At 36.1% G+C, this 15,352-nt stretch overlaps 1 protein-coding gene across 1 annotated transcript; it reads right to left on the reverse strand.

Moving 5' to 3' along the window:
* Positions 1-3,980: 3,980 nt before the first annotated feature.
* LOC107622415 (clathrin heavy chain 1) lies at positions 3,981-15,105 on the reverse strand. Its single transcript, XM_088508383.1, has 30 exons — positions 14,726-15,105; positions 14,216-14,420; positions 12,902-12,990; positions 12,728-12,806; positions 12,479-12,606; positions 12,129-12,227; positions 11,896-12,004; positions 11,453-11,532; positions 11,150-11,377; positions 10,997-11,062; positions 10,428-10,544; positions 10,038-10,235; positions 9,762-9,878; positions 9,552-9,611; positions 9,322-9,408; positions 9,053-9,136; positions 8,810-8,944; positions 8,662-8,724; positions 8,477-8,581; positions 8,277-8,389; positions 7,905-8,157; positions 7,665-7,801; positions 7,310-7,588; positions 6,231-7,233; positions 5,581-6,066; positions 5,316-5,486; positions 5,040-5,225; positions 4,570-4,692; positions 4,360-4,470; positions 3,981-4,255 (listed from the first exon to the last, which is right to left on the reverse strand). The coding sequence occupies exons 1-30, from the start codon at positions 14,771-14,773 to the stop codon at positions 4,106-4,108; spliced, it is 5,109 nt and encodes a 1,702-aa protein (XP_088364509.1). The 5' UTR covers positions 14,774-15,105; the 3' UTR covers positions 3,981-4,105.
* Positions 15,106-15,352: the final 247 nt, after the last annotated feature.

The raw sequence follows: 15,352 nt of genomic DNA on the forward strand, positions 1-15,352 counted from the left end.
CAAGTACTTGCAGAAGTCATGCTCGACATACTTCAGCTGGAGAATCAGCGCCTGCAAGAAGTAGAAACTTGCAGAGGTTATGTCACTGGAATGCCTTGCAAGTTGGATTGTGTCGGGTGCGGGTCGAAACTGACAAATGACATTACCTGCACTAGGGATAGACATGCATCACACCTGTTTGTGCATATTTGTTTGTGAGTGTTTTTCTTGTGATTGTGGCTGTTCTATATGATTGCTTGATTTCTGTGACCTTTGATTGTGAAGTCTCAATGTATTTGATTGTCCGTTGTTGTTGGCTATGGTAATAAATGAGTATAACTATACACCCTGACCCTATTAAGAACTCTCCAGTTCTTACCCCCTATTTTCACCCCTTTCAGCTACAGGTGTGAAGGTTTAGTGCGGAGCTACAGGAGCATAGAAGATTATGTTCACGAGTTGAGTTGTTAGAATTTACTTTTTCCTCATCATTTATTGTTTTTAGTTTTTAGAGGGGTAGGATTTGTTTTTGAGAATCTTGAAATAAGTCTATGTATTTATTGCTATGTGAATATATATATTTTTTTGATTAAATAGTTTAAAGTACAAACTCATTGTTTTCTGAAATAAAACTTCGGTTGGTATTCGTGAAGGCTCAATATTAAATAAATATAGTATGAAATTAAAGGAATAGAGGTAAGTAGCGCTCAGACTTTTAGTATGATCATGAGGTGCTAAAAGTTAGGGTATTACATTATGGTATCAGAGCAGTCTTTGCTGTTAGAGCCTTGGGAATGGACTGACTATACTTCACTGCACTCTGAGTGTCTCTCATGTGATAGGACTTGTCTTAATGACAAAAGTTTAGATTTTATATGTGTGACTGACTGTTGATTAATACTGTTATCTTACCATTGCATTCCTCATGGTATTAAGTCTGGCCAACTTAATACTAATGAGTTATGTATATAGGAACACTAATGGGTTGTTATGGACGAAATAGAAGTAATAGCTAACGCAAATCGTGGGTTATGGAAATGTTAGAAGTTACGTCTCGGGGTTGCTCAGCTATGTATCTTGTTTCACCATGATTTGTCTTAAAGTTTTGTCTAAGGTTTCTTTCTTGAAAAAGTGAACTAATTATTCTCCAATCATGTTCCTTGTTTACTAAATTCTAATTAAATTCAACTAGAAAATAAGCAAAAAATGGGTATAAGATGCTCATGCGTCACGCTCTGCCCGATTATTCCTTCTTTGTTGATTAGCTTCCAGTTTTCGGAGCTTATCTTCTAGCTCCTTTTATCGTCTTAGTTCTCTTCGTAATTTTCGTTCTGCTTCCCGTTGTCATTCAGCCTTGTGTTTGAGCTGTTGCAGTCGATCCCCCTAACCATGAACCAGGTTCAGGATCTCGGTTGTATGAGGGCGGTCTTCATCCTCGGGATGGTAGACCTCGGAATGGATCCTCCTTGGTTGAGGATTTCCAGAGGTTCCTTCCCCATGAGGGCCTTGGTGTAGTGGTAGAGGAGGAAGCAAGAGGGCTTGGTTTTCTGGCTGAGCTTCTTGCTCAGATTCAGATGTCGTGTGGCCATTTTCGTGCTCGTGGTCCGCTATTTGTCAGAGGGAGAATTCCAGGTCCCCGGTAGGCGCCAATGTTCCAAGGGTTACTTGAAACGGTGATTTGGACCTGAACGTGAGGTCCAGATCCCTTTGAAGGGTAGCGACCGACTTGTTTATTCCAAGGTGCTGCCTATCCGAGTTCCTCGTGAGGAGGTGGGGGGTGGTACCTGCAAGAGACTCCGATACTTAAGTTAGCAAGGGTTTTAGCCAGGTTTTTAGTAGATTGAAACCTGTGTTATACCTGGGGGTTCCAATGTATTTATAAGAGTTGATGACCACCTTTGTTGGAGCAGTTCCATCTTTTTTTATGGATAAACGTTCCCTTTATCTTGGGAGTTTGTTGGAATCTACCTTCTAGATGAGGTAGAGATAGTAGGAGAGATTTAAGGAGGCAGTTACTTGTTAAGTCAAGTAGAGCTGGACCTCTATGTTGGTGTCCGACCTCCATAAGGAGGTCGGGTTTATAGTGAAGTCCACCTTTACTAGTGGACCTTTTTTTGTTATTGGGCCTGGCTTTTATCTGTTGGGCCAGGGTATGAACAGTTTCTATTGAAAAGATCTTATCAGCAAACACACGACCAAATAGACTCTTAGTACATGCCTCCAGTCCCTTAGAAAAGTCTTCCTCTGTCACAAACACCAATTTCTCCTCTTCTTCCATACTCCTTGGATTCAGATGTGATTTTTCTCCTCTTTTGAGTTTATGATACGAATGAGGGTGTGATGATGATAGAATGAGAAAAAGATAAGAAGAATAAAAAGAATAGAAGAATGAGAGAAAGTTGTAAGGAATAGGTTCAAATAAAAAAATGGATTTGAAAGAATAGAAAGAAGAATTAAAGAATTAAAGTTGAAAAGAAAGAAAAAAAAAGAAAAACTCTTGGGCACAGCAAAAGCTTTAACAGAGCAATTAAAAAATTATATTTCTTGGCAAAAATAAAATAGCTTTGTATCTTAATTATATCTTATTGGGAGTGATAATAAAATTTGTATTAATATCTCGTTTATACGATTAATGAGATAAAAACATATTTGTAGTATAGTTTAATTTGAATTAATTTAAAAATAGAATAAAATCGATATAATTTGTTGCTATTTATATGATATGTATATTCAATATGTATTTGATTGTGTGTGTGAATTTTCGAAATTGTCAAAATTTTAACGACTTAAATCAGCTGCAAAGTTGATCATTGTTATCTGTAACTTAATAACAAACTTTTTTTTATTGGCGGAAACTCCCCATAAGCTCTTACAGTTATTATTATTATTATTATTATTATTATTATTATTATTATTATTATTATTATTATTATTATTATTATTATTAAATTCCTCGAGGTTATATTATCATTATTAATTTATTATTATTATTATGGTTAAATTCCTCTAGAGGTTATAATTTGTTTGAATTAACATAGGCGCAAAATCTGAGATTATTATCATATGAGAAAACAAAATAAAATGTTAACGCCTAAATATGAGTAACTGATTGGAAACCGGAGAGTCAAACCCGACCTTGAAAGGGAAATGGACCCTCTTAATTATTGAAAAAAATTGAAGGAGTAAAATGTCATCTATAACCCTTCAATGCACTTTCTCTTATGTTTTCTTTTAGTTCCACTTATAATAATTAATAGTGAGAGATCACACTTTATTCTCTCAATTGTTAAAAAAATTGAGAAAATCTATTTCCACCTTAAAAGACATCTTGCTGTCAACACTTGGCTGATTTTACAAATGAAAACTCTCAGCATGTTTTAAATCTCCGTCTTAAGTGCTCATGGGTGTTAATTAATTGTCACTGGCAAGTGAATTTTCGCGATTGTCAAAAACTCAAAATCTTCACCGCTATAATCAGCTGCCAGTGAGGAGCGACTCTTTTTTCATTGGCACAAATTCTCCACAAACCCTTATAAAATAAACCCGTATTATCAATTTATCATCATCATCATTAAAATAATACAAAAAATTTAAACTTTTAATGGATTTATTTTGTATCTACTAAATAAAAAAATTTAAAATCTCCCACTAATAAATTTATCATATATCCTTAAAACACATATTAGCTTAAACCCTTATTTTTTAGTGGACAAGGACAACATAGTAGCATGCCAACATGCATTTTTTTTTTGGTCAAGATTCGAGAAAATTTGGAATATATCAAAAGCCAGCGTTTTTCATACATATACTTTAAAATAATTCATTGAATACAAAGAAAAATTATAAAATACAGAAAATCCTCGGCTAGCTGTAGTAGCAGCAGCCCAAAAAAATGCCTCAACTACCAAAACAGAAACAAAAATGACACAACACCCCCCCCCCCCCCAAAAAAAAAAAAAAACAGAAAGAATATATTTTTTCAACTTGAACTCGACCTCCATCATAAGGAAAGAATAATGCATTAAAATTCCGCAAGAAAATCTTGAACTCTCCCAAACGGAAGCACATTGTTCTTTATACAGATTACAGACCGATCATTGCTGAACTTACCACAATTGTTTGAAAATCAGTAGGTGCTGCCCATTGGTGGCATGCCGAAAGGAGGCATTGGAGGCATCCCCAAACCACCCATTGGAGGGGGAGGGGCAAACCCACCTCCCATTCCAGGCATTGGTGGTGCAGGCAAAGCAAGAGGTAGCAATTGAGCATACATGTTCTGTAACACAAGACATATTTCATACATTCAGTATATAGTACTATAACTTTAAGAAATTATGGCCATGTTATTGGAGTGAGTAATGAAATGGCCAAATGAATTACCTGTTGTGCAATTACTTCCTTTTCTTCTTGTTCTTTAGCTTTCACCTGGTTCTGTGCTTCAATTCTGTCCTTCACAAGTTCATCAACTTTGCCCGTGTACTCACGGATAAACTACAACAGCAACAAGACAAGTATGAAGGTAAGATGATAGAAAAGGATGAACATGAGCGGCATTATATGTTTATATGATAACTTATATGAAACACAAACCTGTAGAAGATATGGGAAGGCAAAGTCGATCATATTGTTTACCCAAGCCAGTTCAAGGGCAATGTCTGCCCGGATCAGATCATAGCAAACAAACAAACAAGAGGCAAAGCATTCCTTCTTTCCCTGTATAAACCAGATGAAAAAAAAAAAATATATATATATATATATATATATTATCACCCTCATTCAATTGGATACGCCTCAATAAAATTAATAACATTTCAAAGATTAAAAATTCAGAACATAAGGTATGAAAATTAAATCATGACGACAAATGAAGTACTAATAATGCTAGTTACAAATCGTTACTCTCTGTGAACTACAACAAATGCTAAAGACACCATAGGCAACAACATGCAATAAACAAGACATGGCGATTTAGCATCTTATAAAAAAAAAAAAAAAAAAAAAAAAAAAAAAAAAAAAAAAAAAACAACTTTTTATTTGTGGTATGAAATAGAATTTGATACCTGATCAATGAAATAAACAAGCAACTCCTCAGCAAGTTCACGCTCGCCAGATTGTGAGGCTGTCTCCATGGCATCTTTGTAGAGGTTATCCTTCTTTGACAGGGCAATAGACTGCTTCCACCTACCTGCCTTCTTGTAAATATAAGCTGCAACACGTCTCATTTCAAGAAGCTCATGCTTTTCAATCTGCATAAATATATAACAATATTACAATTATCTATCAGGTTTCTAGAACAGAAATCAGAAAATAATTAGTGAAGATTAAATGTGGATCACCTTCTGTGCAAGGCCTATTTGATCAAAGTTATCATGAAAATCAATTGACTCGCGCAACCTATCATAATCTTCCTCCTCAACATATATCTCATTCAAGGCTTCATTAACTGTAGAGACATTGTTGCTCTGCACTGCAACCATGTAAGGCTTGACAAGACGAAGGTGACCCGCCTATGGAACATTAAAAGAAAAAAATTTCTTGAGTGCTATATAAAACAGGTTATACAATAAGATTTAATGAAAGTTTTTCCATTACTGATGCTACCTTCCGCATGATGTCAACAACACGAGCATGGTCAACACGAAGTGCAAGGACATTCAGAACATCATTGATAAGATCGGGATGCTCTTGCGAATAGAAGTGAACAGCCTTGTAATACAACTCCACATTTGCAACTTTGACAATAACATCTTTGAACTGCATATGATCCCATGCTTCAGGCGAATGGTTCATGATGGTGGTTGCAGCATTATCAAACTCATCATATTGGATATACAAATAGGTCAGTTCCTTCCAATGTTGTTGCTCATCACAAGCTCTTATGAGTTTTGGAATATTGAGTCGCGTTGCAAATAGTTTGATATGCTCCATAAGCTTCTCATAACGGTATCTAGCATACAAAACTCCCAACTCGGTGAAGATGCCCATATGTGCCCGTTCTAACCCTAAACCACTCTCCATGAGAGAGATTAGCTCATTGAAGCAACCTCTATTTTGGTAATATTCACTAACTTCTTCCAAGTCATCCACCTATGAAATTCACAAGAACAATCAACATATTAAGCATAGGAAATACAATAAACTCATTAACAGAACTTAAACAAATATCATTTTCCCATTACAATCTGAAAGCTCATTATTATGAACTTTCCAAACTGAGCCAGTTAAAATATTGACAGAAAACAACATACTACCTGAACAATAATGTTGAGTCCACATATTTGGGCCAAACGGAACTCCTCTGCATCAATACATGCAAAGCAAACTTCTTTCCATGTTTTGGCGCTGTTAGCTTTCCTTGCTGCATCTACAGCACCTTGGAACTGTTTCAACTTGACAAGTGTGACAGCTAACTTGGCCCAGTTAGATATAAAAGCATATATAATTTTTGCAGCCTCATATAGTTCTTCATCATATAATCGGTCACCAACATTTTGAAGATTGGCCACATTTGGCATAAGAATGAACTCCTCAATGTCACTGAGCCTATCAATCTTTGCATATGCATAAATGAGCTCACTGTCCACCTTGGGTTCTTTTGCCTTCTGCCTTACCATCAGCAAGTATTTCACCAAATCATGGTAAACATCAGCATCTTCAGCAGCATGGATAACATCCAAAAATTGTGTGGCATCGTCTGCTCGTATGAATGACTCAATTGCATCACTAACTAGCCCTTCCCTGAGTTGAGCCTTGGCCACTTGACTCCAAACAGCATCCTCTTCAACACGGAAAGCAAACTCCACAGCTCTATCAATGCTATGAATATTATCTAGCAAGACATTGACAGCTTGAACATTTAAGTTGAACTTCTTGAAAATTGCAAATGCTTCCTCATACAACTGAGCTTCGACAGCCATTTCTCCAACTGCAGGCCCATCAAAATTATCCAGTCTATTAATGTAATCCATAACTCTGGATTGATCAGCCTTTATTGCTGTCAAAATGAGCAGATTCTGTAGATTAAAGTTCCCACTGAATGCCGAATTCTGAAGGACAATCTTCTCAAGAAGTTCAATCAGTTCATGAGGTAGATCGGCAGTCATGAAGGCCTTAACAGCTGCAGAAACTTGCTCAGGGCTCTTGCTTTCAGGTAGAGCAGTAGACACAACCTGATCAATAAGTTGCCTTCTGTATGCATTTTCGGGGATAAGAACCTTTTCCCAAAGATCACCATCCATTCTCTCGACAACATATCTGTAATAACATCGTTAGGTAAGAATTGCAGCCAGCTATTATTCAATAAAAGAAAGACAGATAATATACCACAAACCTTGCTTGTAGTTTGAACAAAGAATTTTTATTTGTGACATTGATAAGTTCTTCATCACATTGTCCTCTCCTGTAAGCTACAACGGCCAATGTGGGATCACGCTTCTCACAATATTTTCCCACAACTCGAGAATCATAGTAGGGGTTGGTAGTGAGAAAATGCTCTGGGTTGTTGTTGCTGTCAATGATAATTTTACCCAATGCATTGTGAACATGTACATCCTGGCTTCCCTCACTTACAAGATGCTCCAAGAACTGAGTGAGCAAACGAAGACGATTCCTGCATTTAAAAACAAGACCGAAGAAAAATCAGAAACATGAACACAACGAAAAATTGACTAGAGAACAGATACCACCTCTTCTCACATTCCTCCACAAGGGGCTCCACTGGCAGTAATGAACGAACTGAAAGAATCAAGCCTTTGATAAAATCTTCTGGGCATTCGTCGTCAAGCAGCTGCCCAACAACTAAAGGAGCATTCCCTGGGTTCACCTATAAAGGAGTGCAAAGTTCTAATTTAGAGAGAGAAAGAGAGGGAGGGAGGTAATCACTCATAAAATGAGCAAGGTTATAAAAGCAGCAATGCAAACTATACCTTCTGCACATAGCCTTCAATGTAGCGAAGCATGTTGTTTGTGTACAGATAGTGAGTTAAATCTGGAACAAATCCAAAACGGTCACAAACATTAATCAAAGGCCGTGCATCTGGAAGCTTAGCTTCCATTAGAAAGTTCTTCGTTTTCTCAGGATCATAGAAAGTTGATTCTCTAGTCACACGCTCGACCTCTTTAATTTGTCCAGTCTTTGCTGCAGCCTCAATGTACTTAAAGTGAATTTCAGGATCCTCACTGCCCCATGTTATTCAGAGAAGCATATGTTAACAGATATGCAATGGGAAATACCCCCAGCACAGATGGGACTGTTGATCCACTAGCCAAAATAATTTCATTCCAAATGAAAGATTTACCTGGAGCTCAAATATGATCCAAGGAAAAAATACAGTCCTTCGTACGACCTGAACTGCTCGAAGAGCTTTATGCAAGCATCAACACCCAGTTGTTCACAATATTCTTTAGCAACCTGATCAGACATGAGCAAACTTCAAGGGTCAATTGACTATTATTAAGAACTAGAAGTTATGGGAAAGAAATAATGAGACTTTTATACCTGCACAATTATCTGTAGGTTGCCTCTAAGATTGACCAGCAACAGGTCTTTCATGCATTCCAATGCCCATTCTCGTGAGAGAGTACCGAAATACTCTACCAAAGACTGCAATAACCTTATAATGAGTAAGTAATTTTAAGACTAAAATAATGTTGATCAAGAAACAACAGAAATGGAGAGCATACCTGTGGCTCAATTGCATGTGTGTTTACAATAACACGCTTTATATCCGGCAACTCTGAGTAATGCTGCAAAAAGAACAATGCAATCAGCAAAAGTACCTCCAGGTTGAACTAGGAACAGAATAGCAAAACACATCTGGTGAGTCATTACTTGCAGTGCTCGAACGTAAAGACCAGCTTTTTCACAAAGTTGAGCAATGCGAGGACGGTCATAATGGCTGAACATTCCGTTTGCCAAAATTGCATCAGCAACATTGGGGAAAGTTACCAAATTTATCTCCAAAACCTGAACAAAAAATTCACAAGATGATAGTATTAGCATCACTGCAAAAGGGAAAAAAAAAAAGAACTACAGGAATAGGATACCTATGACAATAAAATAAAAGATTGAAACCTTTGTCTGAAGGTATCCATGTTCTGGAAGATTGGGCTTCAAAACATCAAGGAGAAAGGCTGTTGCCTCACGGATCAGGTTTCTCTGAGAAGAAAATGTAACCAGAAGCTAATAAATGGATTGTCCAGCAATGCATTCCAAAATAAGGGGGAAACAACACAGTAACTGTTTCTACACTACTTAAAGTAGCATGTACTGTGTAATGATCCTAACACTAAATTATTAAATTATGAATCACAACCATTGTTTAATCTCTTTTAATAATTAACCTGAAGAAACAGATCAGTTATGGTGTTGTAATCAACTGGGCAGCCTCCCTCCATTTGAGACATCATTAGTGCAAAATTGACAGCACCCTGCAAATCAAAATGTACACAGTTGAGTTGCACTACTATGGATTGTTTTCTTCAAACCAAGACTAAACTAAACACAGAATTTCTGTGTCATGGGTGATAAGATAAAACTCAATTAAATTAAAGAACTAAGTGTTTCCTCATACCTGAGGATCTGTCCGTAGAATTGTTTGCAACAGGAACAAGTAGTCAGGTGTGTACCCAACCTATGGAGATAAATAAGTAAAATAAGTATATGCAATGTTCACCTTACAGCCAAGGTAAAATACACAAAGGCCATGGAATCAAAGAATTAAATAAAAATCTAATAGAAGAAATTTCAATATTCTTTGGTCAAAAAAAGAAAAAACACCTACTTGCTTGGAGTATATAAGAATTTTGTCAAACTCTCTTCGCTCGGCAAAAGAAGCAACAACTTTTGGAGTAGCTCTGGCTTTGATATATATTTTTAAAGCAAGATCATTGTCTACAGTCTGCAATCAAACACACTCATCATAATTAAGTCAAGTATAAGCAATCCAACAAGTAGCACAAAACAGCCAAAATTTCAAAATAAAGCATAAGGGGGGAAAAGAAAATAAGAAATAAACAATGAATAACAAATAATTTCAAAGTTTTCAATGTAACCCAACCTTTACAAGATCTCCTAGCTCCTCACTGCATTCAAGCTTGTCCTCTGCCAACCAATTCTCCAAAAGATTTTTTTTGTTCTGGTTCACGACCAGCCGTGACAGTTCTAACGACTCAAAGGGATTCAGCTTTCCTCTTGTTAGCAGTGTCCCAAAATACTGCAAAAGAGGAGGAGTTTGCCCAGCTTGCACAGGAACACTCTGCCACATATAACACATTACTGTTAACCATTTAAGTTGAATGAGTCACCCAAAAACAAAAAACAAAAACAAAAACAAAAAACAAAAAACAAAAAAAAAGAGACAATAAACAAATATAGTACATTTCCTTTATCACCCAAAGCAAGCAAAGATGACTATCTAGGTAAATTCTGTGGTATCTAATTAAAAAACCTGAAATTTGGCAACTGTATCAGGGGTACGAAGAATTCCTTGTGGAGACTCAGCAGCAAGCTCAGCTGCTTCTTTATACTTTGTTTGAGCAAAGAGTTCATGGAAACGTTCCACTACCTGTAATGTTGACCAAAAAAGATAAATAAATGCAATTACAATATGTAAACCGGAGGCTTCATAGACAATCCGATCCAGGATTTCGTTACAAGACAATAATAGGAGAATATTTTTGGCAACACAACATCCAAATCACTCACACAACTCCCTCAGTTACTAAGAACGATCATGTACAAGCATATGATATTGACAGTACAATAACAGACACAACAAAATAAACAATAAGGAAAGGGCAATAACTTATAACTTGGCCTGATCAATGCCTAAAACTAAGATTAGCACATATACAGTAATGCAACACATACAACCACACTTGATGCAAGCTAGCATTTAAAAATTAAATCAAACATCATCAAACTAAACATAGATAATGTCCAATTTCTTCAAAACTTTCCGACAACACCCTAGGAATAAATATTACATTACCAAAGGAAAAAGAGAGATTGACATACCAGCTTCTCAGCACCAGGAAGATTTCCTCTCTTGGCAAGATTAACTGCTAGCTCCAGATTGTTTAACTAAAACAAATACGAAAATGAAATTTGTTAAAACGCACTTGTTTCCCAATTTACTTCATAAAAGTAATCACAAGATTAGAAACATACTTGGCCGCTGACAAAATTTACAATGGTTTGTTCATTGACAGTAGCCAATAACACCTGGCCTCTCCTGTTAATGGCATAAAAGCCTCCCACTGATGTAGCTTCTGATGTCAAAAATATAGGATCTGGACTAATTCTGTTCCGATATACAGCTGTAGCTGTCTCCAAATCATATACAAATAGGAGACCAAGTTTTGTTATCACATAAATCAAACTGTATTTGTGGGATATCTGCCAAAAATTAAACCATGAGTCAAATATCTGCAGAGTTTTAAAATGAACAAACAGCACCAGCAACTTGCATACCTGCATGGCAACTGGAAAGTCATCTGCAAAATCTGGGGGAAAAAAAAGATCTGCTTGTTTCTTCGTAAACGATGGCTTCCCTGCAAACAAATTTAAAGAGTCAAACATAGGATGATCAATGACATCAAAGATCATGAAGTCATACAAATGATTTAGTTATAACACAACATCCCTATCTATGTTTAAAAGCCAATACAATGCCTAGTAACCTCTATTGCAAGAAGATCACTATAATTCATACATCCACAATTTTAAGTATATGAAATAGCTATTTTGTGTTCAAGTCTAAACCGTGACAAAGGTGCATTATTTGAAAAAGAAAATGGTTGAATGAAAGTTCAGTTTACAAATTTTAAATTGAGATTTGTTTGAATAGATATTGCCAGAGATTAATTACTCACGTCTCACGAGGTAAATGTGATTTAAGAGAAGGATATACAGACCTGGCTGCGCACCCAGCTCAATAACATGCAACTTAGATATAATTTGACCAGCATTAAGTGTCTTTGTGGCAAAAGAAATCAAAACAGAAGGATTTTCGTTTCCAGGAACCTGTCCAATAAGTGCAATTCAACTTAGCTGGCACATAGCAACATCACATAATAGTTTAAAATTATTCAAGTTCAAAGTAAATAAAGAAATGAAGAAAAAGAAACAAAATCGTAAAGGGACAAACTTTAAATTGAGCAAATGATGCGGCGTGAGCTTCAAGAGCCTGACTACGCTGTTGATCCACTGAGAATAGTTGCATGTTTCCTTTAACCAATTGTGGTCTCTAAATTGCAGAACAGTAATCAGATCAGACTCATGAATGAAATCCATAGTAAATAGATCATCATTATTTTTAAAGGACCACCTGTCCCAATAGCTTAATTACTTAGGTTAACTGGTTTTATATCTAACAATTACAATAAGCTATATTAAGACAAAGAAATATGAGTTAAATTAAAAGACATAAGCATAGTTTGAATGTAATTAACCAAGCTGCCTACTTATTATGACACAGGCAAGGCACCAGAGACATACCTCAGGGGAACCAGGAGCAATACCAATCAAGACCAACCATTTTTCTGTAGGGTCACATCGATAATTAATGATTTGATTATTTGCCAAATTTGCTGTTCTTTCAAACATCTTCACAGGTTCAGAATCACCTACATAATACATATATCACAGACCAACAAGCCATTTAACAATTTCCATACAAGCTACAAGCACATCAACCAAAATGCATAAGATGGAAAACATAACTGAATTAGCAGAATTATGTCTTACCTTCAATTGACCAATGGTATACAGAGGTCTGTGTCACAAGACCCAACAACTTGGGGCTAATCCACTTCCAAAAAACTACCTGTACATAAAAAAATCACATTCCACAAGGATTAACAAAGTTGTCCCTGTCAACCATCGTGTTAAAGTAAAAGCATTCTCGTACATGACAATTACCTGCTCTGGCATCTGATATGATTTCACCTTTGCTTTCATCTCAATATTAAATATTTGAAGGTGATCCTGAGTTGTTCCTTGGAGTTGAGCTTAAAGAGAAGAATGTAGTATATAAGTGCATACTTCAAAAGCAAACAATAATTGAGGTGCACAACAAACAAAATAACATGATATAACCAATAACTTTTCACCAAACGGTTGGAACCCATCTTAGAATTGGTTTGTTTCCTTTTTATGTGGAATTTTTTTATTAGAAAAATAAAATGAGTATCAAGTATTAAGTGTCTCAAATGATGGTTACTTAAATAATATATAACAGTAGAACATTTAATAGAGCAAACCAGATGGTAAATTGAATTGGGATTGGTAATTTATATTAGCTAATTAGTAAAATAAGAAAGCACTTAGAAAAATGTTTACCAGACTCATTGGCTGCATTACGTAATTAATCTTTTATTCTTTTTAAATGAAAAGAAACATTACATAGTTAAGTTCATATATCTTCTGGAAAATTAACTCCAATTAATTCATAGCTTAAAATAAAAAAGCACGAATTCTCCCTTCCATGTTGCATGCATAATATAATAATCTTTTTACCCACCCACAAAATGGGAGATTGAAATTTAAAGTAAATATTCTTTTCTTCTACTCATGATATTCTATCATTTAAAGACATAATTATAGTATTTTTAAAATAGAGAGAAAAAAAAGCCAATTGATTCATATTCTCGAATCAATCAAAATTCAAAGATCCATGCTTCACAATCCGTTGGTGATCAAGATGTACCAAACATATATATCTACTTGAATTTGCTAAAGACAATCTAGTAAGCAGTACTAATGCATCAGAACCCAGACGCAACTAAGGACTCAAACCAAAAAATGGCAACTAAGTCATATTACCAGGATGAAGTGGGGATTTATAGACACGTTATTACTGACATCAATGCTTCATGGTTCAACCAGAATTTCGTAGGAATCTTACCGATTGTGTTTCACAATGGTGCACTTTTGCCATTTTTGTATTAATAATATACCCCAACTCCAAAATTAGCTAGTTTCTTTCACTTGATAGTAAGTTTCCAAAAATACAACAAAAGGTGGCAAAGGAATTTAAAGCTTCTATCCGCCAAAAAGGTAATAAAATCAAGAAACTGAAGCTCCTAACAGATCACCATCTCAACAATGACACGCCAATCTCATATCAATACCAAAACGCTACTAGATTAGATAAATGATCCACGACATCACTAGCCTGAAACGCAAGGCACGAGTTCAAGACAACAACACAGAGGTACAACAGCTAAAGCCTACCTTTCAATGCAAGGATCCTTGAATTCGGATTCATAAGAGCGGAATCTGCAGTAATAGGCCTTCTCAAAGGCTGCATCGGCATGTTCATATCAATGATCACCACGCTGTTCTGTGGAGCAGTTTCGCGAACGCATATGTACTTATCGGACTCCATCGTCACGTGCGTGAACGTGATCAACTGCGGATTTATACCAATGCTCGGCAACTGCAAGCAATCACAGAAGAAAAAGAAAAAGTAAATCACATCGCTCAAATAGCAAATTCAGCACAACACAAAAAATCAACGCACAGGAAAACAGAAAGAAAAAAAAAATCAGATCTACGTAAAAGTAAGCTCAGCAGCACTGAAAAGTAAAGCAGCGAAGTAAATTCATGAAGCTATGGAGCAAAAACCGCAGCGAAACGCATGATTCGTAGAATCATCGAACAACGATGCTGAACAAAGCAAGTAGCTACTGCTCACAGTGAATAATTGAGCTCAGGAAAGAGTGCGTGAAAAGAAGTGCTTACAGTGAGAGCTTCTCTCATGGAGACGGGAGCGCTGGCGGCGGCCGCCATGGTGGCTTAGATCGGAGGAGTTGGATCTACTGCGGCGGCGAGTGTAGGGAAGAGTAGTGTGGTTGCGGAGCACAGGATCCAAATCGCTGCGAGATCTGGTGGAAGCAACTTGGACCCTGTAGAGAGAGAAAAGAGAAAGAAGAGAGAGATCTACGGGGAAGAAAAAGAAGAGAATGTGGTTCAGACTTCAGAGACTACTAATAAAAAAGCTTATAGGAGGGAAGAAGGGAAAAAGCAAATGGAATTTGTTAAGAATTGAAATTGAAATGACCGAGAAGCAATAATCTCGTCTTATTATGCGCTAGCTAAGCATTGTAAAGCAAATTAGGAGTGGCAAAAAGAAACATACGAGAGATAAAATATCCGTTGCTAGTTACTACTTACTACAATTACACACAAATAAAATAACATGGTTATACGTTTAAGAGCTTGTTTGGGTGAGCTTTTAAGAAAATATCTTTTTTTGAGTTATCTTTTTTTAAAAGATTTTATAAAAAAGTAAAAGTAATTTTATGTTTTGGTATCTCATGTAAAAAGGTCTTTTTATCAATCAATTATGTTTGGGTATAACAATATAAA

This window comes from Arachis ipaensis, chromosome B10, assembly GCF_059453495.1.
Source record: "Arachis ipaensis isolate K30076 ecotype BB chromosome B10, ASM5945349v1, whole genome shotgun sequence".
Classification (NCBI taxonomy): Eukaryota; Viridiplantae; Streptophyta; class Magnoliopsida; order Fabales; family Fabaceae; genus Arachis; species Arachis ipaensis.